This window comes from Peromyscus californicus, unplaced genomic scaffold (assembly GCF_007827085.1).
Source record: "Peromyscus californicus insignis strain IS unplaced genomic scaffold, ASM782708v3 Scaffold_6__1_contigs__length_162567912, whole genome shotgun sequence".
Lineage (NCBI taxonomy): Eukaryota > Metazoa > Chordata > Mammalia > Rodentia > Cricetidae > Peromyscus > Peromyscus californicus.
The window spans coordinates 112,320,353-112,346,727 of record NW_026294584.1 but is presented as its reverse complement, the minus strand read 5'-3'; the positions used below and the strand labels follow the sequence as shown (position 1 = coordinate 112,346,727).

Sequence of the window (26,375 nt, the reverse complement as noted above, 5' to 3'; positions counted from 1 at the left end):
AACCCAGTTAAGCTGTCAGTGAAGATTAATTAGCCTAGCCTACTGACTCTGCTCAGCTTTCTCCCTTGTGGACTCCACTGCTGTCTTGAAGTATTCTTCTGAGACAGGTGTCTGTTCGGAGCAAAGCATGCAAGCAAGAGGCTGTGGAGACGACCATGTGTCACCAGGAAGAGTCAGGGGAGAAGCAAACCTTTCACATATAAAAGTTTCCTGCAGTGATTCCATACTTAGGGACAGCTACAGACAACATGCTGTTTTACAGGTGAAAAGGTGGGGGTGGGTGGTCAATAATGCAGTTATTGGCAAGGTTTTGGGTTTTGCACGTACACACGTATACACACACCACACACACAAAGTTTAATCTGAGTCTTTTCAAAACCCTCTAAAGGAAGCATATCTACAGGATTAAACACCTCACCATCTGCTTCAAGATGCTCTGTCACCTGGTGAACCAATCCACCCTCTTCCCTCACAGGTCGTGTATCGCTCTTGAGAGAGCATCCTTTACACACCCCGAGTGTCTCTCCTCTCTGACTTTTCCACAGAAAAACCCAACTCACCCCACCATCTGTGAAGGTCCTGTCCAATTTCCCAACCCCATGGCAGGTTCTATCTCCTCTGTAGAACCATTCCTGACATCTCCAAGCCCTATCCTTTCCCCCCTTTCCAAGTCTCCACCGTTCTTAGTTATGCATTATAGTTAGGAAATGCACACAATCTAAGATACTGTAATAAAATCTCTAAAGTAATCGAGCTTTAAAAGAAAAAGTGATGAGAACACAGGAATTAGGAAATCAAGTTCTGGTAACTTTCTGCTTTCTTTACCCGAGGAAAAAGCAACACCTTGCTTCTCTTCCCTTTTACACAATCATTGATGATGTAGAGTAGGCAAAGTGGGCTGGGAGAGAATGTCTCTAATGCAGAGGTTCTCAACCTTCCTAACGCTGCAACCCTTTAATACAGTTCCTCATACTGTGGTGACTCCAAACCATACAATTATTTTTGTTGCTACTTCATAACTGTAATTTTGCTACTGCTATGAATCATAATGTAAATATCTGTGTCTTCTGATGGTCTTAGACAGCCCCTGTGAAAGGATCATTTGCCCCCCAAAGTGGTTGTGACCCACAGATTCAGAGTTGCTGCTCTAATGGAACGAACTGGAAACAGTACATCATAGGAAGAACAAACTATGAAAAATACGGGCTTCCTCTTCTGTTTCGTTTTTAAGATAGTGAATACAAAAGCAGACAAATTTATGTAGCTTCCAATTAAGTAATTTTTAAAATAGTCAACAGCTAATAGCCTTGTTATCGCCTTTTGAAATATTATTTTGTTTTTATCTCTGTGTGTGTGTGTGTGTGTGTGTGTGTGTGTGTGTGTGTGTGTGTGAGCACGCGCATCCATGACACACAAAGAGGTCAGAGGAACCCTCAATGGAACCAGTTCTCTCCTTTCACCTTTATGTGGGTTCCAGGGATCAGATCAAGGTTGAGAGAGAGAGACACACACACACACAGAGGAAGCAGTTCTCACTATGCTTTTTAATATTATTATCATCATTTTTCTTTAATCTAATTCCCCTACTCTGAAGATCTTAACTGGAGATTATAACTTGTTTTTAAAAGGTAATGTTAGGGCCAGTGACATGGCTCAACAGGTAAGCATGCTTGCTGCCAAGGCTGAGCACCTGAGTTCAGCCTCCAGAATCCACACAGGAGGAGAGAACTGATTACCAAATGTATTCTGACCTCCACATGAAAAAAAAAAAAAAATTCGAGTTTTTTAAAAAATACAACATTTATACACCATGTTTTTCAGTTATTTTCTATAATGGATGGTGTTAATTATCAACTTGACAGAATCTAGAATCACCTGGGAAACAGACCTCTGAGCATACTTGTGGGGGATTATCTTGATTGCATTAAAGTGGGAAGACCTGCCCACTGTGGGTGGCACCATTCCCTGGCTGGGACATAGAAAGGGCAGCAGCATGCACTCATGACTCCTTGCTTCCTGACTGTGGACGTAGTATGTTGAGCTAATTCAGGCTCCTCCTGCCTTGACGGACTGTACCTTCCATGAACCGTAAGCTAGAACAAGCCATTCTTCCTTGAGTTACTTTTGTGTTTTTGTGCAGGAACCTTTCTGGGTGGAAGAGGAGATGTCCACAGTGGGCCGAAGCCAGGACAGCTCCTGAAGGCCTCAGTCCTGGGTCCAGTTTGCGTTCTCATTTATTCTCTAAAACCACAAAGAGGAAGAGGGCAAGCAAGAGACATTTGACCCAAGTGTGTATGGCAGACTGCAGGTTGTCAAGGGCCGTGACCCATTGGTTCAGCCATTTCTCCAGGCCATCTGTTCCAGGTAGCAAAATCACTCTTGGCAGTACAAATAGTGCTTTAGGTAAACCGCAAAAGAAATCAATAAATCAGTATCTAATAATTGGTCTTTTTCTCCCTTATTCTACTTCATGTGTCAAAGTATTTTATCACAGCAACAGGAAAAAAAAACAAAACCTAAGATGTCATCTCTCCAGACCTGATCACTGGCTGTTAGAAATTGCAATGAGTATCTTTTAAAAATTCAAGCTATTGCCGGGCAGTGGTAGCACATGCCTTTAATCCCGGCACTCAGGAGGCAAAGGCAGGTGGATCTCTGTGAGCTCGAGACCAGCCTGGTCTACAAAGTGAGTTCCAGTACAGCCAGGACTACACACAGAGAAACCCTGTCTTGAAAAAAAAAAATTCAAGTTATCACTTCCTGCAAGTTCATGACAGTCAAAATATATCACATAGAAAATGGAAGGGGCTTAAATGTGTATAAAACCCATGGCCAGTTTAAAAGACCCTGACAGACTTCAGTTGTTTTTCTAGCTTCAAATAAATACCTAGTAAGGTTTTATTAAACAGCTTTCAAAATACAAGGTAGCATTAATATTAGCTGTGTGGTGAGATTTTAAGTTTTTCCAGGCTATCGCCAAGTTTCTTAGATATTTAATACATTGAGTTGACATGCACTGATGAAAGTTTCACTAAAATGCGTTTGATAAATTTTATTCTTCCTGTTTGGTTAATGCCACAGATTCTACACCCAGTCTGAAGCTCTGAGCTAAAGATGAGGCTTCAGACAGGCTGAGACTAAACCACAAGACATCAAAGCTGCCAAAATGGTCATGGATTGTTTAGAACACACAGAGGGGCTCTTTGGAAAGACTATACCAGTTCTCTTTGCAATGACTGGAAAACCTAAGTGTTTTCTATTTCATCTATGAAATCAGTAAACCGGCAAACACCCATTTCCCATCATCTATTTCTAAATAGATGAGCAGCAAAGGGATTGATGCAATGAAATACATATGCCCGCACCATGCTAACTCTAATATCTCTTTAGTGTCTGGCTGCCACAGCTGCTGTGCACAACTTTAGGAGCCACAGGAGCCATTTAAACTCACTTGGCATGGTCCTCTAGGGAAGCTTCGCAGGATCAAAAGATCAACTACTGTTGTCCTCTTTGAGCTCTTAAGGAATTAATAAAACACACACTCATTTCTTTCTTTCTAGATGCTCTCATCTATTTAAAAACCAAACTCTGGGGCAGGAGAGGTGGCTTGGAGGTTAAGAGCACTTTCTGCTCCTTCGGAGGGTCTCAGTCAGTTCCCAGAACCCATGTCAAGCAGATCACAACCACCTGTACCTCCAGCTCCAGGGGTCCGATGCCCTCTTCCAGCCTCTGTGGGCACTGCATGCACATGGCATTTTCTCTCTCACACACACACACAAATGAAAATAATAAAAACAAATCTGTAAAAAAAATCTAAAAACAAAAGCTGAGTGGTGGTGGTGGTGGTGGTGGTGGTGGTGCACACCCTTAATCCCAGCACTCAGGAGGCAGATCTCTGTGAGTTCAAAGCCAACCTGGTATACAGAGTGAGTTCCAGGCCAGTCAAGGTTATCCAGAGGAACACTGTCTGGAGACTCCCCACCTCCCCCCCCCCCCCCCCCCCCCCCCCCCCGCCCCAAAAAAACCCACCACCAACAAAAAAACCTAAATAATGGAAACATTATCTTGGATACCTTTTATTCGTTTAGTAACAAAAGTGTGTCATATAAACAACTCAAGTTTGGTTTTATTTATTTATTTATTTATTTTGAACAAGTCAAGGATAACAGAAGTTACAGAGCTGTAACTACCCCTCCACCCCCACCCCAGGAGGATGACACTGACTTTGCAAGAAATACCTTCCGGTGAAAGCATATTACTACCCTTTTAAAAATTTTACAAAAATTTAACAAAACATTGTCCTAAACAGCTACCTTCATATTCGTAAACAAAATATAAACAACTGGCTGATCCAGTTTCCACTGCATATCAAACAGGTGCCAGAGGGTCAGAGATCATCTCTGATGTCAAAACAACTAAGATACAATACTAACTAACATACCTGACACATCATAATCAAAAGGGACTTTTGAGGGGATGTCAGACAGGGTTTGAAACAGACAGACACACGGCACCCTCTACTCTAACTGACTTTTCACTTACTCAGCATTGCCTCCAGATTCTACAAGGACTGTTCCCCTACAATAGAATAGTACCGTTGCTGTCCAACCTGCAATTCTCTTTCAAAAACACACTGGAAACTTCAGACCTAACAGGAAAAGTGGGTCTATATTTTTGCAGTTTCTGAGGCCTTCCTTGGGTCATGGTGGAGATCTTAACAGGTGGGCCTGTGCATGCATGATGCCATAGATAGTTGGGTGGTAAAAACGTGCACCTTCTGTTTCCAAACCACAGGCAGAAAGTGGGTCTGAACAAGGGGAAAGTGCAGCTGGATTCCTCTGCGGCCCCGTCACCAGGCTAGCATGCTTACTCCCTCGCTTTGCTGATGTAGTCAGCCAGTTTGGTGATGCTCTCTTCCTGCTGTTCCAAGGCGTCCAGGATGATGCCCATTGGCGTCTTCTTCAAACCTATTCCCTCCATTTTATTTTCCAGCTTGTTCTTGAGGTTTCGAAGTCTCAGGGATGCATGGATGAACATCACTGAAAGAAACGACAGCATCAAAGCAAGAATTCCCTTTACATTTTTTTTTAATTATGTAAAAAAAAATAAAACTACTGTTGTTTTTTAATTATGTGTATGTATGTCTGTGTCTATGGGTTTATGCACTTGACTGCAGGTGCCTGCACAGGTCAAAGGCATCTATCTGGTCCCCATGGAGCTGGAGTTATAGGTGGTTGTGAGCTACCCAGGCCTCACACGTTGTCAACTGAATCATTTTTTTCTGGCCCTATTTTTTTAATTTTTAAAAAATTAAATTAATTTAAAAATTGCATATCTATCTATAATCTATCTATCTATCTATCTATCTATCTATCTATCTATCTATCTATCTATCTATCTATCTGTCTTGCTCAAGAAACTGTGGAAGGAAAAGAACAACTCCTTCTACTATAAGGATGTGGAGAACCAGACTTGGGTCCTCTGTACTCTTGAGCACTGAGCCATTTCTCCAACCCAAGAATTCCCCTTTTCACATCAACATAGTACTCCTTCTCACTCCTCACACATATGGTAAACTGTCTCTTTTAGCTGTCAGATCGGCTCACCTTGCTGATCCAGGCTTTCAGATGGCTGCATAAACTTCATATAAAGCTACCTGTCAAGCCATACACATTGTTTTGTGTGTGGAAGAAAACACAGTAGTCCCTTGGAAGAGCCCTGATCTGGCAGCCACATTCTTTCTTCCCCACTGAAATCCCCACCTTGCAAATGTTACTTAAACAACATGACAGTCAACATAATTGTCTACCGACATGATTCCAACCTGAACATGAGTCTACTTACCCCAAGTTTCCCAGAAAGGACATTTTTTACATTCTAGGTTTATCTGTACTTTGTTCCCTGAATGCCAGAACGTAGGTAAATTCCACTTTTAAGGTGCCTCCAAAGAGGCATGTTTTCTAAAGTATCATCAAGAATGTCCTCACATTGTTTACAATGAAACAGATTCTATGGTCCCTTCTCGTGGACCTCTTGTCCCAGGACTTCAAGGGAAAGGGTTAGAGAATTTGTATTTTAAGACATTCTATGTGATCTGTAGTAATCATTTTTCCATGTACGTACAAAGCACCCAAAGAGTCTGTTAAATAGGGCTAGGGAGTTAATGAGATGGTTCAGTGGGTAGAGGTGCCTGCCTCCAAGCCTGGTGACCTGAGTTTGATCCCCAGGAGTCACATGGTGGAACGAGTTGTCTTCTTACCACGTTTCTTGAGAAAGATGATAGACAGACAGACAGACAGATAGATGATAGATAGATAGATAGATAGATAGATAGATAGATAATAGATGATTAATAGATGATAGATGATTAATAGATAGATGATAGGTAGGTAGGTAGATAGATAGACAGACAGACAGGTGCAATTTTTAAAAATTAAAAAAAAAAGATCATGAAAATGACTCAATGGACAATGAGTGAGGACTGGAATTTGAGTTTCTAGGACCAATATAAAAGCCAGGTAGGCATGGCGGCCAGCCTGCAATCCCAGCACTTAGAAGGCAGAAACAGAGGATCCTCAGGACAAACCAGCTAGATAGAGTAGTAGCCAATTGTTTCACCAAGAGACCCTACCTCAAATAAAGTGGAGAGCAACGGAGGAAAACTCCTGATGTCAACTCTGGGCCTGCATGCTCACCTTTACACACAGGGAAACACATGTATGCATGTGCATACACACATGCACTACATAATAAATACAGAAATAAAAAGAACCTACTACAGACAAATTCCCACATTACACTATGCACAATTCAGAGGAAGACTAGAGTTCCTAGCCTACTCTGACCTTTAGAGATACAAGTGACCCACAGAATCAGGCTCTCCAAGGGAATATGGGTCAGAAAAGCATATTTTTAAAAAGTATCTGGACAGATGATCCTCATGTATCTGAGTTTGAGAATAACTGACATTAATTTCCGTGTCTTAGAGATGAGTGAATGCATCTTAATTAGGATGAGTAATCACACTCTGAATCTGGAAAGAGAAGCTGAGGCTCCTGACGCTGTGATGTATTTCATTACTCTGGCTGTCTCAGGCTCGTAGGCAGAAAGGGGACTACAGTTATCAAGCAGTGTGTTTAAGTGGAATCATTCCAGCACTAGCTTCCAGTATAACAAGGAAAATCTGGGGAAATTTCTCCAAAGTTTGAATTTACTGGTTGAAACAGTATGTGTTGTGGAATATTAGTTTAAGATGTGTTACATTTGTTTATGCTGTGGAATATTTGTTTAATGATGCAAAGATGTGTCGCATTCTTTGATGTTGCATTTGTTTAACTCTGTGAAGCTGTGCTACTTTGCCTGCCTAAAACACCCGATTGGTCTAATAAAGAGCTGAACAGCCAGTAGCTAGGCAGGAGAGAGAAACAGATGGGGCTGGCATGCAGAGAGAATAAGTAGGAGGAGAAATTTAGAGAAGGAAAAGAGGATGCTGGGGCCAGCCACCCAGCCACCTAGCCAGCCACGGAGTAAGAAGGAAAGAAAGATTATAAAATACAGAAAGGTAAAAAGCCCAGAAGCAAAACATAGTTAGAGAGAAACAGGATAACGTAAGTTAGAAAAGCTGGCTGGACACAAGCCAAGCTAAGGCTGGACATTTATAAGTAATAATAAGCTTCTGTGTGTTTTATTTGGGAGTTGGGTGACGGGCCCCCAAAGAGTAAAAACAAACAAACAAACAAACAAAAAACCGACTACAAGGGTGTGTAACAAAGTATAGGATTCATTTGTAAATATTCTGAGCTGATAAGATCTCAAATAAGCAAATGATTTTATTTACTAGAATAGATGCATAGGTGAAACATTTTCAAATACAGAGGGACATTTTCTTGCCACCAACTACACTAGCATTTCAGCCAGATTTGTGCTGCTGAGACCTGAATTGGAACTTTATTTCATTTCATATTGTTTGAGGTTTTTGAAAATAAGCTATTTAGAAAATATATAGTTCACCAGAATTATAGTATTTAGTGTTTATATTGTGGTCCAGTTTTTTTCAGATATATATATATATATATATATATATATATATATATATATCATACATATATATTTATGTGTATGAGTGTTTTACCTATATGTAGGGATGTATGCATGCCTGGTGCCTGCATAGGTCAGAAGAAGGTATCAGATCCCCTGCCACTGGAGTTATGGATAGTTAGTTGTAAGCCACCATGCAGATACCATGCAGGCTGTACCAGTTCTTGCCATGTGACTGGGATTTGTATGTGTTTAGTTTATTGGTATCTCTCTGTAAGAGCACCTGACACATTGCAAGTGCCCACATGTATTTGTGGAAATAAGCAACTACTCGGCTTTCATGTGCCGTTTTAGAGGATTCTGATACTGTACTAGATATACCAAGAGGTTATGCAATGCCCATTGGCCAACTATGCCTACATTTATTTTAATGAAGTGAGAAAAAGAAAACAGGTTTACTTACACAACAAAGGAAAAGTGATGCCAAACACAAAGACCATGACACCCCCAAACATGGATATGAGGAAGTAGCTGGCCAACATGACCACCATCACGAAGGCTGTGGGGTACTGCTTCTTCATTCGGCGGAGGATGTCTTTATTTTGCGCTGCCCACACGAACCCTGTGAATACCAGCACCACAATGATTCCTCCAAGGATCATGTTGAAGGGGCTCAGAAACCTGGGATGTGGGGACAAAGAAAGACTGGCTCAGTAGCAGGTACAGCATGCAGAGAGACAGGAAGAGGAGGAGCAAAACCCATTGAGTACTTACTAAGTACTTCGTCAACACCAGAACCTTAAAGCCCTCAGCCTATGGAGTAGACAGGACTGACTAATTCTAAATAGAGAAATGGCCTTAGTGGTTAGAAAATGGTGACACGTACAGCCAGGCATGTTGGCCCACACAATCCTAGTGCTTGGGAGGCTGAGGCAAGAAGATCATGAGTTCAAGGCTAGCTTCAGCCACATAGCCAAGACTGTCTCAAAACAAACAAACAACAAAATAACAACAACAACAACAACAAAAACCCAAAACCAAAACAAAAGGTGAAAAAGGGAAAGGGAAGAAGAGATGATCAATAATAATAACAACAACAAAGAAAATGGTGGGACTAAGACATTAAGATGACCACACGCAGCCTGATGCCCACCAGACTCACTAGCGTATCTTACTAGAGCCCCACAATTTGAAGACCACACCTTTTATAGATGTGCTGTGTTTAGCCTTCATACATCCTGGGCACTACCACACCCCAGTTGTATTTGTTTTTTAGGACTAAGTATTTCAGCCTTAATAGGAATGATAGATGAATGTAGAGTAGAGGCTATACAGTGGCCTCCATGAGCAAGACCCTGTCTACAGTCACATTTCTGTTGGGACTGTACAGTGTTTATTACAGTGTTTATTTGAATCCTTATGGGAAAAAACACAACACAAAACAAACAACAACAACAAAACAGTGTACAAAGCACAGGGTAACTTGCTTCTCCTAGAATAAGACAATCTAATCTCCCTGGACCCCCCTTCCATTGTGCGACCCAGCAGCTAGAGTGCCTTCTCCTTGAGGCTGAACAAAAGCTTTCTATGGAGCGCCCAGTCTTCCCTATCCACTACTGCCTCCTTGACACGGAAGTCTAAAGCAAGCTGTCACTAGTCTTTGTTTTTCTAATAAATGATCCAAATCACAGTATCCTCCACACAGCTTTTCAACTCAGAATTCCAGATGTATATATAGTCTCTAAATTCACTGGTCCACGAGACAAAGGTCTTGATCACTGGACAGCCATCACTGAGTCTGGATAATGCAGAAAACACTACAAAGAAGTAATTTCCCACAAGTATTTTGTAAATGAAAAGGACACAGCACTGTAGTCTTCTACCTTCCCGCCCTTTTTTTTTTTTTTTTTTTTTTTTGGTTTTTCGAGACAGGGTTTCTCTGTGTAGCTTTGCGCCTTTCCTGGAACTCGCTTTGGAGACCAGGCTGGCCTCGAACTCACAGAGATCCGCCTGCCTCTGCCTCCCGAGTGCTGGGATTAAAGGCGTGCGCCACCACCGCCCGGCTACCTTCCCGCCCTTTTTTAAGAGGCAGATTCTCACTATATAGCCTGATATTGTGGTTTGGATGAGAATGGTCCCCACAGGCTCACGTGTTTGAATACTTGGTTCCTAATTGTTGGAACTGACTGGGACGGATTCAGAGGAATGGCCTTGTTGGAGGAGGTTTGTCAGTAGGGAGTAGGCTTTGAGATATTAAAAGACTCAAGCCATGCCTAGCATGCCCCCTCGGCTTCCTGCTTGCCAAACCAAGCCTGAGCTAGCAGCTGTTCCTCTGGCGATACCTTTGCTCCCCCACCCTCAAACCCATGATCCTCCTGCCTCAGCCTCCCAAGTACTGTGATTACAGATGTGCACCACCGTTTCCAACTGAAAATCCCTTTATAGTTAGCTCTGATGCTACCCACTGAAAGACAAACTATTTTGAGTAGAAAGTGAAAATTTCTTATCCTTGCTGTCAGGGTGTTGGAATTAATGTGAAACTGCTTTGAAAAAAGCTAAAGCCATTCACTAAAAAAGCAAAGAATTGCTGGACGTGGTGCTGCACACCTTTAATCTCAGGAGGCAAAGGCAAGTGGATCTCTGTGAGTTCGAGGACAGCCTGGTCTACAATGTGAGTTCCAGGACAGTCAGGACTGCATAGTGAGATCCTGTCTTTAAAACAAACAAGAGAGGCGGTGGGAGAGTGATCCAGAAGAGAATTAAACAACGTAAGAGTAGCGTAGCATAGTTTAAACATAGCCTGTAACACTTGTGTCCTGGGCCCCTCTGCTGTTCTGGGCCAGTCTCCTTTCAGAACACGGCTACTTTCACCTCTGTTGCCTCCAAGCAGACTGTCACCTTCTCAGAAAAGGTGAAACATAACAAGCTACACCATATGGGTGCCAACTTGGGATAATGGTCATGCTGAGCCCCTTCTGACTCAGGGCAAGATCATAACTGCCTCAAGGCCGGGCTGTTGCTAACCACAGTAAGCTCTAACTTCAATTACCCCAGGACACCGTGACATTGAAACAGGCCTGACTGCCTGCATGGAAATGCCCCTTCCAGCGTCAAAAGCAGTCCCTTGAATGGCTGCATGCAGATGGGCTCTCTCTACTGCCTTGGCCTCTGTGGATGGAGCACCATGTGTCTCATGAGCTATACTTTTTGTCTTTAGAGGATCCATTCCCACCAGTGCCATCCCTGGGAGGACAGTAACAGTTGCCATGTCACTCAAAATCCTTGAAAACACTGAGACCCTTCGAGCTTGAGAATACAAAGGTAATAAATAAAATTGCCAAGACTGAGATATATCATGCTGGCGGTATGTTTAAAAAGCTGAAGTATTTAGGACTGCACTACCAGATCTGGCATATAATTTAGTAGCACAACAAGATATTAACAATATATTGAGTAAAATATTTAAAAGGTAAAAACAATGATAACACATTCCCTCTGTTAGACAGATTTATCATTTCATGCATGTGACATAACCCTAAAACAGAAATGTCTATAATTTATGTTTCCCTTTTCCCTCCCTTTCTCCTTCCTTCTTTTCTACTCTCTCTTTCTTTTATATAGATGGGGTCTCACGTATCCCACCATAGTGTAGGTGAAGATGTGTAGGTAAAGATGACCTAAACTCCTGATCCTCCTGCCTCTACCTCCTAGGTCCTGGAATTCTGGTGTAGGCCACTGTGCCCAGTTTATGTGGTGCTGAGGATAAAACCCAGGGCTTTGTGAATGTTAAGCAAGGATTCTACCAGCTGAACTATAATCCCAGATCTTGCTACATATGTGTGTGTGCTACTGGGGATGGACACGAGGGCCTTATGCATGGCAGGCAAATGTTCTATCATTAAGTTATATCCTCACACTGTTGGCTTTGTTTTATCTTGTCTGGTTTTTTTTTTTCTTTTTTCTTTTGGGTAGGGGGGGAGTCTTAGCATCTCACCAAGTTGCCCAGGCTAACCTTGAACTCTATCTTCCTATCTTAGCTTCCCTAGTAGCTGGGATTACAGATTTGCACTACCAGATCTGGCTTATCATTTGTGTATTATTTTCTAATCAAAAACAAAATAACTATACACAAAAAAGAAAATATAAAAATATAAAACCAGCAGCTTCTCAGTCCACAGCCCAGGCTTAGTGCTCTCCTAGTATCTAATAGCATTACTGGGACTTGAGTTCATACACCACCTTGAGGTTTTTTTTCCTTCTTTACCTCAACCTTGGCTTCCTGCTGTCTGTACTCTGTGTGCCGGTTTGTACCATCTGACCTCCTCCAAGCTCTCAACGCCCAGCTCACAGGCTGTTCTGCCTTGCCTGCCCTCCCTTCCAGCTCCAAGTCACCCAGAGTGACTCAGCCTCTGTAATGTATTATTATTTTAGTTTATATTTTCACCTGTTACTTCATCAACAGTCTCAGATTTGATATTTGTTTGATTTTTGTTTTGTTTGATGTTGTTGTTGTTGCAGACAGGGTCTCGTATAGCACAGGTTAATTGGAGCTCCCTGTGTAGCTGGGGAAGACCTTAAGTTCCTGATGCTCCTGCCTCTACCTCCCTAGAGATGGGATTAAGAGCACATGACACCATGCCCCAATACCTAATGTGGTGGGAAAGACAAAAGTTTTACAGGCTGGAAGAAAGGCAGAATCAGGTAATGCAAAAAGTATATCTCCTTGAACAAGCCTTAGACTGCCTTGTATTAGAGGACTAGGAACTTTCACAGATGAACAAAATCTCATTCCTAGTACTAAAAGAGAAAGTCTGAGAGAAATTAAGGCCAAAGACTTCAGTACTCATGGTGGGTAGGGGCATAATAGGTTGTTTCTCTCTCTCTCTTTCCCTCATCTGCTCATCTTCCTTTCTTTCTTCGTGTGTGTGTGTGTGTGTGTGTGTGTGTGTGTGTGTGTGTGTGTGTGTGTGTGTGTGTGTGTGTGTGAAAGGGTCTTGCTACACAGCCTAGCTGGCCTTGAATTCATGGCAATCCTCCAGCCTCGGCCTTCCAAATGCTGGGATTCCAGCATGGGCTACCAAGCCTAGCATTTGTTTTTATATTTCTCAATTACTTTATGCTACTTGAATAACTGAAAATGCCTGACATTTTAAAATAAGAAACATAGACCCTCACAAGGACATCCTTTTCATCTAGGACCCACTCAAATGTGTCTGAGCTGTAAAGCAAAGAACAAAATTAACAGAAAGAGCTAGAAGGGAGGGCCAGGAAACAGCATGCTTGCTACACGAGCTTGAGGAAATGAACTTGGTCCCCAGCACCCACAAAAAAAAAGCCATGTGTGGAGCTGTGCACTTGTAATCCTGGAACTGGCGAAGTAGACCCAGGCAGAGCCTGGGGACTCAATGACCTTCATGTATTTGGCAAGGCCCAGGTCTCAGTGAGAGACCTTGTCTCAAAAACAAGGTGAATCATGGGGAAAGGCTGAAACTTAAGAAAACTCTTGCAAACTAAACTGCAAAGGGGAGCTGGTCAGTCTGCAGCAAAGTACCAAAGATCTTTCTAGAATACTCATTAAGATAACAATTTATGCGGCATACAATGAAATTCCCATAAAGTTTTTTTTCTTTTCTATTTTTACTTTTGACAAGTAAAGCAGATCTCTAAACTGAACGTCTAAATAAAGCCTGGGATGAAGAAGAATGGAAAACCCAGGGCCGATTCAAGCCGTTCCCCATTTGCTGTTCACCTGTTCCTGTAACTCAAGCTCTGGAGAAAAGAAGCAAGCGCTCCTATAGAACTGGTTTCAGCTTGCAACATGCCCAGCCACAAACTATAATTAGAAAGCAGTCCAGCTCCAAACTGATGGGGAAAAGTACAAAGTCACTGGGAGGAGAAATGATTTCCTTCCATATTCTGAGGACATGCGATTCCATCCTGAAAATCAATAAAGTGTGTGCCGTGAAGATGCCCTGGTAGCCACTTATCCTTGTAACAAAATGACACACAGGCACACATGAAACACACACACACACACACACACACACACACACACACACAGACACCAGACTAACTAACTGCATTTTCTGATGAGCACAAGAATCTGGGAAGCAGTTGTTGTGTTCGATGCCAACCATTGGCCTGTTAAGTCACACCAGTCAAAATAAAATCCAGGAGCTTTTGGAAGAGTGGTTTCCATAAACAGGACATCTCTTACGAGGCTCTGCTGGGAGCAGGTTTATTGCTGGTTACCATGAATAATAAGAAGCAGGGAGGAAAAGAGAGAGAAAGCACTAGAAGACTATGGAGGAGTGAAGGAGGGGAGACCGAACGTTTGAGATTCTGTTCTTTGTAGAACACAACCTAATTATGCAAGTTAAAAATATGAAACATGTTTTCAATTTTGAGATAAACATATTCATATAAACTACCCCACTCTACTAATTAATAAAACCTCTACTCAGTGGGGTTGTTCTTGGTTGTAAAAAAACATTCAGAATGCCACTGTGAATTTCTGAATCAATACCATCCCATTATGCAGTATAAGACAAAACTGAGGTCCAAAGAAGTGAAAAAGCACAGTCACGGGATTTGAGGGAGGAAGGATGGTGGGGGTGGGGGTCACAATATAGTCATCCTGTGTGGTTAAGCATCTTAATGCACTCAAGGACTTAACCCTTCCATTCCAAACTGCCATGTTCTTCCACTTGAAGTCAACTACTAAGGAATCCCTCCACAGGGTTATTTCTCTCTGAGAGAAGGTGGCAGAGGCTGAGGGGTAGCTCAGTGGTTTAACACTTGCCCAGCGTGTGTACATGGAGGCAGAAGGGAGAGAGAGAGACGGCTGAAGGAAGGCAGCTTTGTGGTGAAATATGCCCCAGACTTGCCACTGTGAGGCTGCTGACGGGATCTGCAGAGTCGCCATAAACTGCTGGCAGGGGGGAAAACCCTATTAATCACAGTGTTCTAGGGCTAGGGGGATCTTGAAAAACCCCTCAGTTCACAAAGAAGTGAGCTAAGGAATCTAGGCAGTCAGTAAATGTGTCCAAGGCCACCAACGGCAGAGCTGCCAGTACAGTTAACGACAGCAGAGGATTCAGAGCAGCGCCGCAAGGGCCATTCGGGAAATTCTGTCACACCAAGCAGAACCCAGAGGGCAGAGAAGTGCTTCCTAAGCAGACACAGACTCACGCTGACTTCTAACTTGGACGCTGTGTTTGAAGAGTGGTTTCCAGAGGAGCCTGGCTCACAGGGAAGGGGGGCAGAGGGGATGTGTACTCACAGGGCACTTCTCTGAGAAGTAGAGGTTTTCCTGTGGTCTTTCCACAGCCGGGGGCTCGTGGCAATTATGGACATACCTATCCACTTTCTTCTCATGGCCCTTATAAAACCAGCACCCTTTACCCACTCTACAAGGCCTGCCTGCCTCTGTAGCCCCTACTACTGAACATAGTTGTACCAGGAGTGGGTACCTGGGACAGGGAGCTTGGCTACAGGGTGAGATCCATGCTCTGCTCACCAACCTCGGTGTTTAGTTTAGGCTGCTTGTACTAAGGGGCACCTGGCATGCAGCAGCCCTCCCTACCAACTTCCTGATACCACGTCCTGATTCTGCACTTATGCCCACGTTTCTGGTGGTTGCTAGAGCGCACCCTGCTTGCTGGGGAGTCACAGGCCCATGCAGAAGTTGTTCTCTCTGCTCGGTTCACTCCAACCTTCTCTAAGGCTCAGTTCAGCAGCCTTTTCTCAGCCTCTCCGAACAGCACATAGCACCATATGCCTCTTGCCACAGTGCTTACCACAGTGGTGGCTTCACATTTATGTGGGTGAGTGCTGAACACATAGAGAGTTCCATAAGGAACGGAGATGTCACAGTTTTGGCCCCAGCACCTAGCACAGCATACTTGATAAATGTGTCCAATGAAAGAAAAAAAGTAAAAGATCGTTGCGTTTTCATACCATTTCATTAAGTTCAGCGTATTTCTGTGGCCATCAACTAAGGAGCATGAGATGAATATAGACAAGCCGCTATTATTCCTATTGTATACTAGACAGGACAGGGAAATAGTCCCAGCTTTTGTTTCTTCGCAGAGCTTATTAAAGGGACAAGTGAAAAAGTATCACTGGGAAAAAAAAATGCATCTCCTCATGCTCCTACATGAGGAGATGAATGGACAAGGAAGAAACGCAGTAGGCTTTCTGCAAGGCACCTCTGCAGGCTGTGTGACCGGCACAGGCTAAAGGACAGCAGGGACAAAGGAGAGAGATTAACATACTGCTAGCCTATCCTTTGAGGGTCCTTTCTGCTTCCTGTGATCACCCTAACAGTGTTCAGTGGATTTTGTTTGTTTGTTTGTTTTGGTTTGCCAATATGGCTTCTGTCCTGGCAAGAACTATTTTATTTTTTTCTTTTTAATTTTAAAAATTACATTTATTTATTTAGTGTATACATTCACCATGGTGCCGATGGGGAGGTCAGGAGGCAACGTTCAGGAGTCAGTTCTCTCCTCCCACCCAGATATCCAACTTAGGCTATTAGGTTTGTCTGCGAGTGCCATTATCACAGAGCAATCCTGCCAGCATGCAAGAACTATATCTCACTGTAAAGTGTAACTATGGACTTTAGACACAAATTAACCGCCAGTATATATAACCATTATCTCCTGGACCCAAGGAGCACCAGGGTAAAGGAGACTTCAAAAAGATGGGACAAAGGAAAGTTTAGGTGGCATAGGAGCCTGTCTATTTTGTCACAGAAGGTCAAAGTAACATAACCTTGGGACTTCCCTAACTGGCTGAATTAGCAAGGGCCACAGAAGTCACTGTATCCTGCACACATTGCACCAGCAAACTGAGAACTCTCCCCCACTAGTTCATACAATTGGCATCTCAATGTATTCCTAGCAAGGCATACTTTGTTAGCCTCTTGTGTTTTGTTTGGCATTTACTAAACTATTTGCTTATGTATGAATGTATTTATTATTTATGTGTATGTATATTTGTGTATACATGGAGGTGAAAGGTTGACATCAAGTGTCTTTCTCCATTGCTCTCTATCTTATTTTTTTTTTTTTTGAGGGGGTGTGTTTCGAGACAGGGTTTCTCTGTGCACCCCTGGCTGTCCTGGAGCTCGCTTTGTAGACCAGGCTGGCCTTGAACTCACAGAGATCCATCTGCCTTTGCCTCCCAAGTGCTGGGATTAAAGGTGTGCACCACCACTACTCAGCTTCTATCTTATCTTTTGAGACAAGATATCTTAGTGACCGGCAGCTCACTGGCCAGCCAGTGAGCTCCAGGGATTCTCATGTCTCAGCTTTCCCAGGCTGTTTTAATGTGGTTGCTATGGTCCAAACTCAGATCCTCATGTTCTCACAGCAAGCACTTCACCCACTGGGCCGTTCCCCACACCCAGGACTGGTAAGTTTACTTTTCATAGACAATCCATTGGACCTGAGTTAGAAATCATAACTCTAATCCTCACCGGAGTGTCGGCGTGTCAAATGGTGACGGAACTGGAATTAGACCGTAGTGAGTCCTTTTAAACTTTTTATGATGGAGAGCTTTCATCACCTACAATGTTAGAGAGCGTGGCATAATGATGCTCACATACTCATCACTACCTTGGCTCATGATCCTTCCCAGGAACTTTTTGGAAGTGATAGAAGACACCTGCTTGTTGACAAACTGGTCCTCCTGAATTATTTCAGTGGTGTAATTTTAGGCAAGGAAAACTAGAGAATTATTGAACTATTGTCACGTGGCAAGGGAGAGAAGTTGGAATTGACACATGCTAATAATAAGGTTGATGACACTAAGTTCTCTTCCCATAAGAGTGTCTTATTTATTTCACACTAACCTCCAACCTATACATTGAATCGGTGGGCTACTAATCCAGTTAGCAGAAGGAGCAACCAAAATGCTGTTTTCTACATTAAATGGCCTTTCTGCCTACCAGTGAATGCTTATGGAAGGGAAGGCCCAGACATGTGCCTATTCATCGCAAGGACCTAAAATCCTCTCTGTTTACAGTAAATGGCTGCTGAATGGGAGCCAAACTGCGGGTTTTATCTCTGACCAAAGCTGCAAAAGCATTACCTGACCAGAGGCGACATCAAGGGTAAGCCTTCTAAAGATGAACTGATAAAGGATAAAACTCACCTGTCCAAAAGGAAAATAATATAATACAATATAATATTAAATGATACAATCCCAACATTGTCCGGAGTTCTGCATCCCTAAATTGATTTACAACTCCAACTTCTAAGAGGGGGGCCAGGAATCCAGACTACACACATTATCTCACTTTACCTAGAAATTGTAAATCTCTCCCTAGTAAAAAGAAACCGAAACACCAACTAGTTGACAGAGACAGGGTGGAAAATTAATTCTTCTAATAAAAAGCACGTGATGGTGACAGAGAGCAGGTCAGGAAGCACAAGGGAGATACATGATGCTAAGGATATTTAAATGAGAGGCAATTCTGCCTGCAGGGGATTGAACCCATGGCCGTGTGCAGGCAAAGCTGGCTCTCCCACTGAGCTACATCTTCAGTTCAGATGAAGGATCTTTAGATTAAACATCTGAATGTTGACAGTTCTCTTAGAGGTCTGCACACAGAAAAAACTCAAGACCCATCAGAAGAAAACTCCATCCACCTGCACTGTCTTTCCTGGATGAAGTGTACTTCAGAAGAAATGTGGGGCGGGTGGAGTCTGGGAGGATCGGGCAGGTGCGGACGTGGTATGTCTTGCTGTATCCTCAGGGCTGCGGCTAGACACCCACTTAATATTTGTTCAATAGAGAAGCAATGTGAATTGTGAGTGAATATTATGAGAACGTAATAACCCTCTCACCTATCCACATAACACATAACAGTGTTTCCCCTGTTGCTAACACTGGAGAATTTTCTAAGTGGAATTGTTTAGGAAAGACCATGTAGGAAAGACATATGCCCATAGAGTTGTGTATTTCTTTCTTTCTTTCTTTTTCTTTTCTTTTTTTTTTTTTTTTTTTTTTTTTTTTTTTTTTTTTGGTTTCTCTGCCCTGGAACTTGCTTTGTAGACGAGGTTGGCCTCAAACTCAGGGATCCACCTGTCTCTGCCTCCCAAGTGCTGGGATTAAAGGTGTGTACCACCACCGCCTAAATGTAGTTGTGTATTTCTGTAGGCTTGGTTGCCTTGTATAAAAATTGATTCTGACCTTTTCAGCATTGTCTGACTACCCCTCTAGACCTCCAGCTTGATAAAGGAATCATAATACCCATTCTCCACTTCCTCCCAATAGTACCTGAAAGGCTGGTGAATGCCTCTCACTCTGTGGAGTGAATGAATGAAGGGACACAAGAATCCCACCATAAAACTGCTGACTCTGACTAATCGTTTTTTTAAATTAATTTATTTATTCTTATTTTATGTACATTGGTGTTTTGCCTGCATGTATGTCTGTGTGAGGGGGTCAGATCTTGGGGTTACAGACAGTTGTGAGCTGCCATGTGGGTGCTGGGAATTGAACGTGGGTCCTCTGGAAGAGTAGTCAGTGCTCTTAACTGCTGAGCCATCTCTCCAGCCCCAGACTCTGACTCATCTTAACTTGTAAACAGACTGCAATTTATTCCATTTGAAAAATAACTATGAAAAGAACTGCTAGTGGTTTCCATTTCATATTATTCTTAGCATTACTTACACTAGTAGTCTAAAAAATAGTTTAAAAAAAAAAACAGAAACAAATCCATACACCTGCCAGCATAAATTTACAATCAGGGCCAGTGTACAGGTAAAACAGGGACGGGCTTGTGAAGGGTTCACTGATACATGGCAACAGACAGTCTGAAAAATTCCAACAGTCTTTTGTCTTACGGTCTACCTTTCACAACAAAAACAAAAGCAAAACAAAGCAGAACAAAAAACCAACCAAACAAAACAACCCCTAAGATGATCAGGTTTGCCTCGACAAAGCCAGGGGCAAGGACAGTGGTTACAAGGGAGCAAGAACTTAAAAAATGCACCTCTAGGGCTATTTAGAGGCCAGCAGGGGGAGGACCCAGATGTCAAGTCTTTTCTTCCCACAAATGTTTAAATATATCCCCGTGCAGAGCACCCGGGACTTTCTTAGCTCTTTCTTCTCTCACCAACTGGCAACCAGTTCTTTCTCCTTATAGCATTTTAAAAGCACAAACAGTGTGAGCATTCCTAATACCAGATGCTGACAGCCATATGCTTTGGGCTTGTACAGAGTCCTAGTTCTTTTGAAAAGAATTAGCCTAATACCTTTTTTTTTTCAAGTCTGTAATTACTACTAGCCTTCTAGAAACTTCTGACCTGGCAAGCCAGCAGCAGCATGAAGTAGCAGCTGTGGATCCCACCCTCTTTTAACACTTCCACAGGCCAAACCATCAGGACACAGAGTGACTCCTGCCAAGAAAACCTGGGCTCATTCACCTAGCCGTGACACCACTCTGTGTAAGGTGGGGGCTGGGGGGGGAGAGATGTGTGCATGTGCCTTGCAGGCAAGCGGGGGGAAGCATTTATACAAGCTGCAAATACGGCGTGCGGTTGGTGACTGTGAGGCCACACCAGGAAAATAGAAAACATATGTTCTGATGTCAGGAATGAAAAAGGGAAGTTAGCATAGCAGTAAAAACGTAATTTTCAATCCCAGCACTCGGGAGGCAGAGTCAGGCGGATCTCTGTGAGTTCGAGGCCAGCCTGGGCTACCAAGTGAGTCCCAGGAAAGGCGCAAAGCTACACAGAGAAACCCTGTCTCGAAAAACCAAAAAAAAAAAAAAAAAAAAAAAAAAAAAGAAACGTAATTTTCAAACATTCAGTTAAATCTGATTAAGTAGGAGCTTTAGCAAATTTACCATGTGGTTTGATTGAAGAGCTATTTCACCCGCTAGTAAGCAGCCCAGCTACTATTAGCAGTTTGGGTTCCAATTAGCTGCATGACCTCAAGCCTTCATGCTTTCTGACGGATTGTCGCTCAGCAGGATTACTAGCTCTTATTCAGCTTTGGGGTATCCATATTGCAATCATTTGGGGAGTCAGAGGGGGGAAATCAACAGATTCCTGAATCTAGAAAAAAAAATGCAATTAGAATTTCTAAAAGTGACACTGGCATGTGGTGTATTAATTTTTAAGTTCTGTCAGTGTTTCTTTTGAGTCAGACTAGACCAAATTTTAATGTGAGGATGAATCCTCTGAGACCCTTATTAAAATATAGAGCCCAGAGGCTGGAAACGGTCGAGAGGGTCTTCATTTGTGATAAGCTGCCAGATGCAGGTTGCTATTGCTCCTTGGCTCAGTATTTTGAATAGATTTTTCTAGTTTGTATCTGTAGGCACTCCATCAAGCACTCAGAAATCCTCACCCACAGCTAGAGTGTATCACTGGCATGGTACTAAGGTCAAGTGCAATTAACTGTTGCCTGTATTTTTACTTTGAAAAACTTCTGTGGTGGTTTGAATGAGAGAGGCCCCTACAGGCTCATATAGTTGAATACTTAGTTATCAGGGAGTGGAAATCTTTGAAAGGATTAGAAGGATTAGGAGGTGTGACCTTGTTGGAGGAAGTATGTTACTGGAGTGGGGGGGAGCAGACTTTGAGGTGTCAAAAGCCATGCTAGGCCCAGTCTCTGTCTCTCTGTCTGTCCCTCCCTTTCCGCTTCTGTTAGCTTGTGGATCAGGATGCAGCTCTCAGCTACTGTTCCAGCACCACGTGTACCTCCATGTCCCCCACCACGATGTTAATGGACTAAACCTCTGAAACTGCAAACCAGGCCCCAATTAAATGCTTTCTTTTATAGTCGTTGCCCTGGTCATGGTATCTCTTCACAGCAATAGAACATTGGCTAAGACAACTCCAGTTGATGAGTGTGATGTAAACATAATATATTAATGCATTCATGGCTCCCATCATGGATGGAAAGACAGTTTCTGGTCTTTGATCTTAGACGTCTTTCTTTTCTTGTGGACATGTATTCACAAAAGACTTTTGGGTAATTGGAAAACTGCAAGTACAGATGTGGGATCCAATTAACACTGGCAATGAGAGACACTGGGACAGGGTTTCTCCCGTGGGGTGACACCAAAACTGAGTCTTGCAGAAGTGGGAAAACAGATCAGAGCTGCACTTTGGCAGTGGAAGCCACTGGTCTAAAGACGCTGCATTTCTAAGCTGTCTAGTTGGTAACACTAATAGCGGTAAGAAAGAAGTAACATTTCTTGTGGCAAACTGAGGAGGCCCGCTCTGTTCTGAAAGCAGTACCTGTAAGACACTGGTTAGTCCTCCCAGCAGGCCTGTAAGGTGGGCGCTGTCCTTACTGTCACTGTATAGATGGCGAAGATGAGGCAGTGTGGTCATACAGCCAGTGGCTGGCAGCTGGGATTCCAACCCACTTCATCTGGCTTATAACTACTAACTTACACTACTCAAAGAGACCGGCAAAAATAAAAACTGTCTGTGGGGAGGGCTACAGGGCTGAGCGATACATGCCTATGATCCTGGCACCTGGGACTCTAGAGTAGGAGGAGCTTGAGTTCCAAGCCAGCCAAGAGGTACACAGTGAAACCATGTTTATTTTTTTTTTGTTGTTGTTAAATAAAAAAAAATAAAATAAAACAGAGAGGGTGGGATGAGAAGTAGAGAGCAGGAGGAGGGTGGAGAAAGGAGAGAGGAGGAGAGCAAAAGAAGAAGAGAGGCAGAAAAGGAGGAAGAGGAAAGGGGAGAGGAGGAGGAGGAGGAGGGAGAGGAGCAGCAGCCCCAAGCTCACAGGATCTGGGATGCACAGTGTACCTACTGCATGGAAGTCACGTACTGAGTAAGACCATGGTTTTAAAACAAAAACCAAACTGCCTCCTTCTCCTCCTCTTCTTTTGGAGAGAAAGTATTGTTATACAGCACCAAACTCACTATTTAACTCAGGCTGGCCTCAAACTCACTCTCCTCCAGCCTCATCCTCCCTATTACTGGGATAAAAAAAAAACCATGCACCTCCATGCCTCACTGAAGACCTAACTTCTGACGGCCAAGCCCTTCCTGTTCAGGACCCAGTACGGAACTCTGTCTCTATCTTACTTCTCTTATTCTCCATCTTGGGCTAGTGCTTCTTACTGCTTCTGGAGCTACATCACATCCTCCAATCTCCCCTCCCCTCATGCTGAAATCTGGGGAAAAAACAGCCCTGTCTGTCCTCAGCCAAGCACACTTGAAACACTAGAGGACCTCAATAGCCATCCATTGTCCCCAAGGGGCCTCCTGGCCACAGGGATGGAATCACTGAACAGTCTTCACCCCAGGTAATGTGTCTTATTTGCACATTTCATCATGAGAAACTATCATCCACTAGCAGAGGGTCCTGATAAGCAGCTTCCAGCGGTGACCAGACCCACCCATCCACTGCAGCACCCAAAGAGTACAGTTCTATTTAGAATGGGGAATGTTCCAGAATCAGCCACTCTCCCTGATCCCAAAGGTATTGGATTTCTTCCACCTTTCAGGCACTATAATTCTAAACCTCCTGAATCCTAGGAAGATGCCACAGTAGTTAAGGGGATAAGCCCAGGTCTGTGGTTATAAGTATGTCATTCAACTTCTCTGAGCATTTGGTTTAGTAATGAAAATAATAATAGTTTAGTTATGGAGCTGTAGGACACAATGCAGGAAAATACTTAGCACGCAGTACTTATCACAGAGCCCTCAATAAATGTTTATTATTATTAATTATAAAGAAAGAAAATAAGAATTTGTGGGGAAAGCTATAAAGTGTTTAGAGATGCATAGAAAAAAACAACTAAAAGTTACATGACCAAATTTATGCTGGGGTATAAAGAAAATTTTATATTTTACACACACTCATGTTTTTGAAACAACTGTTGCAGAGTCTCACGCTCTAGCCCTGGCTGGCCTGGAACTCATGGCAATCCTCCTGCCTCAGACAATTGAGTGCTAGTTATGAGCCGCCATGCCTTGCCTGGCTCTTTGCAAATTTGTAACAACAACAATAACAGGTACTTTTCTCTTTCTCCTTCAAAGATGCCACTAACAATTGAGACTTCTATGCGTAATGGGAATGAGAAGGGTTAAGACTCCCAGACTGCCTGGTTTAGTGGCTTGAGACCACAAGGAAAGAGCCATATTTAGTTAAAGAGCTGACTATGAAAAATGGACTCTATGAAGGCCACAAGATGGCCAGGGTTTGTGCTAGAGCCTGGGCACACACTGCTTTGGGGAAGGAGGATTTGTTCTCATTGTATATTTGATTGGTTTGTCAACTATTTCTTTCTATTTAAGATAAGAAAATTCCCCCATGACTACATCACCACAAAGGAGGAAGAAAAGATATGTAGACCCATTATTAGCAATTTTATTTTAAAGATACTTTTCCACACAGTTTTTCTCCAGGAAGAAGCACAGAGTCTGGGGCAGCTTTAGGTACAACTGCCTAGGCCTTCTGACCCCGACTAACGGTTCCTCAGCTGCCAGTTTAGTCAGAATCCACCAGGGCCAGTGTCCTCTGCACACTAGGCCATCATCCCTAGAGTTGGCACTTCCTCAGTCACACACAGCAAGGATCCCACATGGAACTTGCATTTGGGAATTGGCGCCCACTCTGAACCACGCCCGGAATAGGAAATTCTGCCAGTCTCCGGTGCTGTGAGAGTTTGCTCCTTTTGAGGCTCAGCAAATACCATGTGTCCCTGGGCCAGAATTCAAGTCTGATTCATCTTGGTGTGCTCGGAACTTGGCATGGGCTCTGGTGCCCAGAGGTAGCTCAGTAAATAAAGCCAGCTAACCTCAGGCCAATTTAAGGCAGCTTTCTCACTCACTCCTTCCTACTCCCTCCAAGTATGAATCTCTCCTTTTCGTTTTCTTGGCAGGTTTCTTTCTCTTTGAGTTTCTTCTGAAAAAGAAGCCTTAGACAAGATTTTTTTTTTTTTTTTACCGCAAGCGAGTTCAAGGAAAAAGCCTTTTCTTTAAATCCAGGTAAGAGATAACAAACAAGATGGTAAATATAACCACTTATTTTGTAAAAGGTGAGAGCATCATTTTTAAAGGATAAGACAGCTTCTAAGGAAACAGGTGCAGAAATGTGTACGTGTGTGTGTGTGTGTGTGTGTGTGTGTGTGTGTGTGTGTGTCCGCATGCCCACGTAGAACCTTAATTAACACATGGCATTTCTTAACTATCAAGCATCGAAAAGGCTTTCATTTATGGATAAGACCCCAGGCTAAGGAGCAAAGCTAAAGTGACCACCATATCTAGCAACTTCTGGGGGAAAAATATGTCGGGGGCCTCGTTCCCAGAGTCACCTCACACGGGAAGATGCGCCACCAGGAGACGCGCACCCTCTTGAGCCCTAGCTCAGCTCTCTTGTACAGTGTGGCGGAAATTAGACAGAGGAGTCACTTAAACACCGCCCTGGGTCCACACCCTGTCACTCCAGGCTCCTCTAGGCAGCCCCAGGACAAGGTTGCAACACTACATTTTTCTTATTTTTGAAACATCCAAGCGTGCTACAAACATCGGACAGGCACCTGACCTCAGCATGGGGGACGGGGAAGGGGGTAACTTTTATTGCCCCAAGTTCTCAGCACTCCCCTTAGCTTCTCCCTCCCAGGGTCCTTGTCAAGTCTCAGCCACCTGGAGCAGAAAGAGAAAGAGAACGGGGACCCCAGAGAGACGCGGCCTCGCCCTGAGAACAAGTTTCCACTGGGTCGGCCACTCGCCGAGACCGCGGGGCAGGCGCTCTGCGTGGACCTAGTCTTGCATCTCATGGCCTTGTCCCCGGAGTCCCTGCGTCCCGACCTCGGACAGGTGCTCCGGGCAGGAGACCCCACTTACCCCACGACCGAAATCATCATGGCAGCCACCACTAGGTAGTTGGTCTGGTAATAGAGCAGATTGCTCACTACACGGTTGTTCCATTTGGAAATGTCCCTGAAGTCCGGCCGGGCGAAGCGATCAGAGCCCGGGAAGAAATCGTCCCAGGCACGGAGCGGGGCGAGGTTCACGTCCATGTTCCTCGGCTTCGCGTGCTTCGCCTCCGGAATCTGGAGGCGGCGGCGGCGGCAACCCAGCTGGGTGAAAGATGACAGCCGGCTCCTTTGGATTGGCTCTGCGGTTAGAGCACCGCAGGCCCAGGAAATCGGGTTCGGGCGGGTGTGTTTGTCTGTCCCGTGATTGGCTGGAAGTGGTTAGTGACAGAAAACAGGGGCCTTCTTCTACTGAGCAAAGAAACAAATGTAGAACAGAGTACTGACAGAAAGTAGCCAGCGGATATCCCTTGCCTAAAAGTGGTGTCAATTCTCCCTGGCAATTTGAATATAAACCATCTCTTTTTAG

The 26,375-nt window shown here is 43.6% G+C and overlaps 1 protein-coding gene across 1 annotated transcript; it reads right to left on the bottom strand.

Annotated features, from left to right (window-relative positions):
* Positions 1 to 4,119: 4,119 nt before the first annotated feature.
* Arl6ip5 (ADP ribosylation factor like GTPase 6 interacting protein 5) lies at positions 4,120 to 26,094 on the bottom strand. The gene is made up of 3 exons (XM_052720688.1): positions 25,875 to 26,094; positions 8,501 to 8,718; positions 4,120 to 5,039 (listed from the first exon to the last, which is right to left on the bottom strand). Exons 1-3 carry the CDS (start codon positions 26,048 to 26,050, stop codon positions 4,867 to 4,869), a joined length of 567 nt encoding a protein of 188 aa, XP_052576648.1. The 5' UTR covers positions 26,051 to 26,094; the 3' UTR covers positions 4,120 to 4,866.
* Between the last annotated feature and the right edge of the window lie 281 nt (positions 26,095 to 26,375).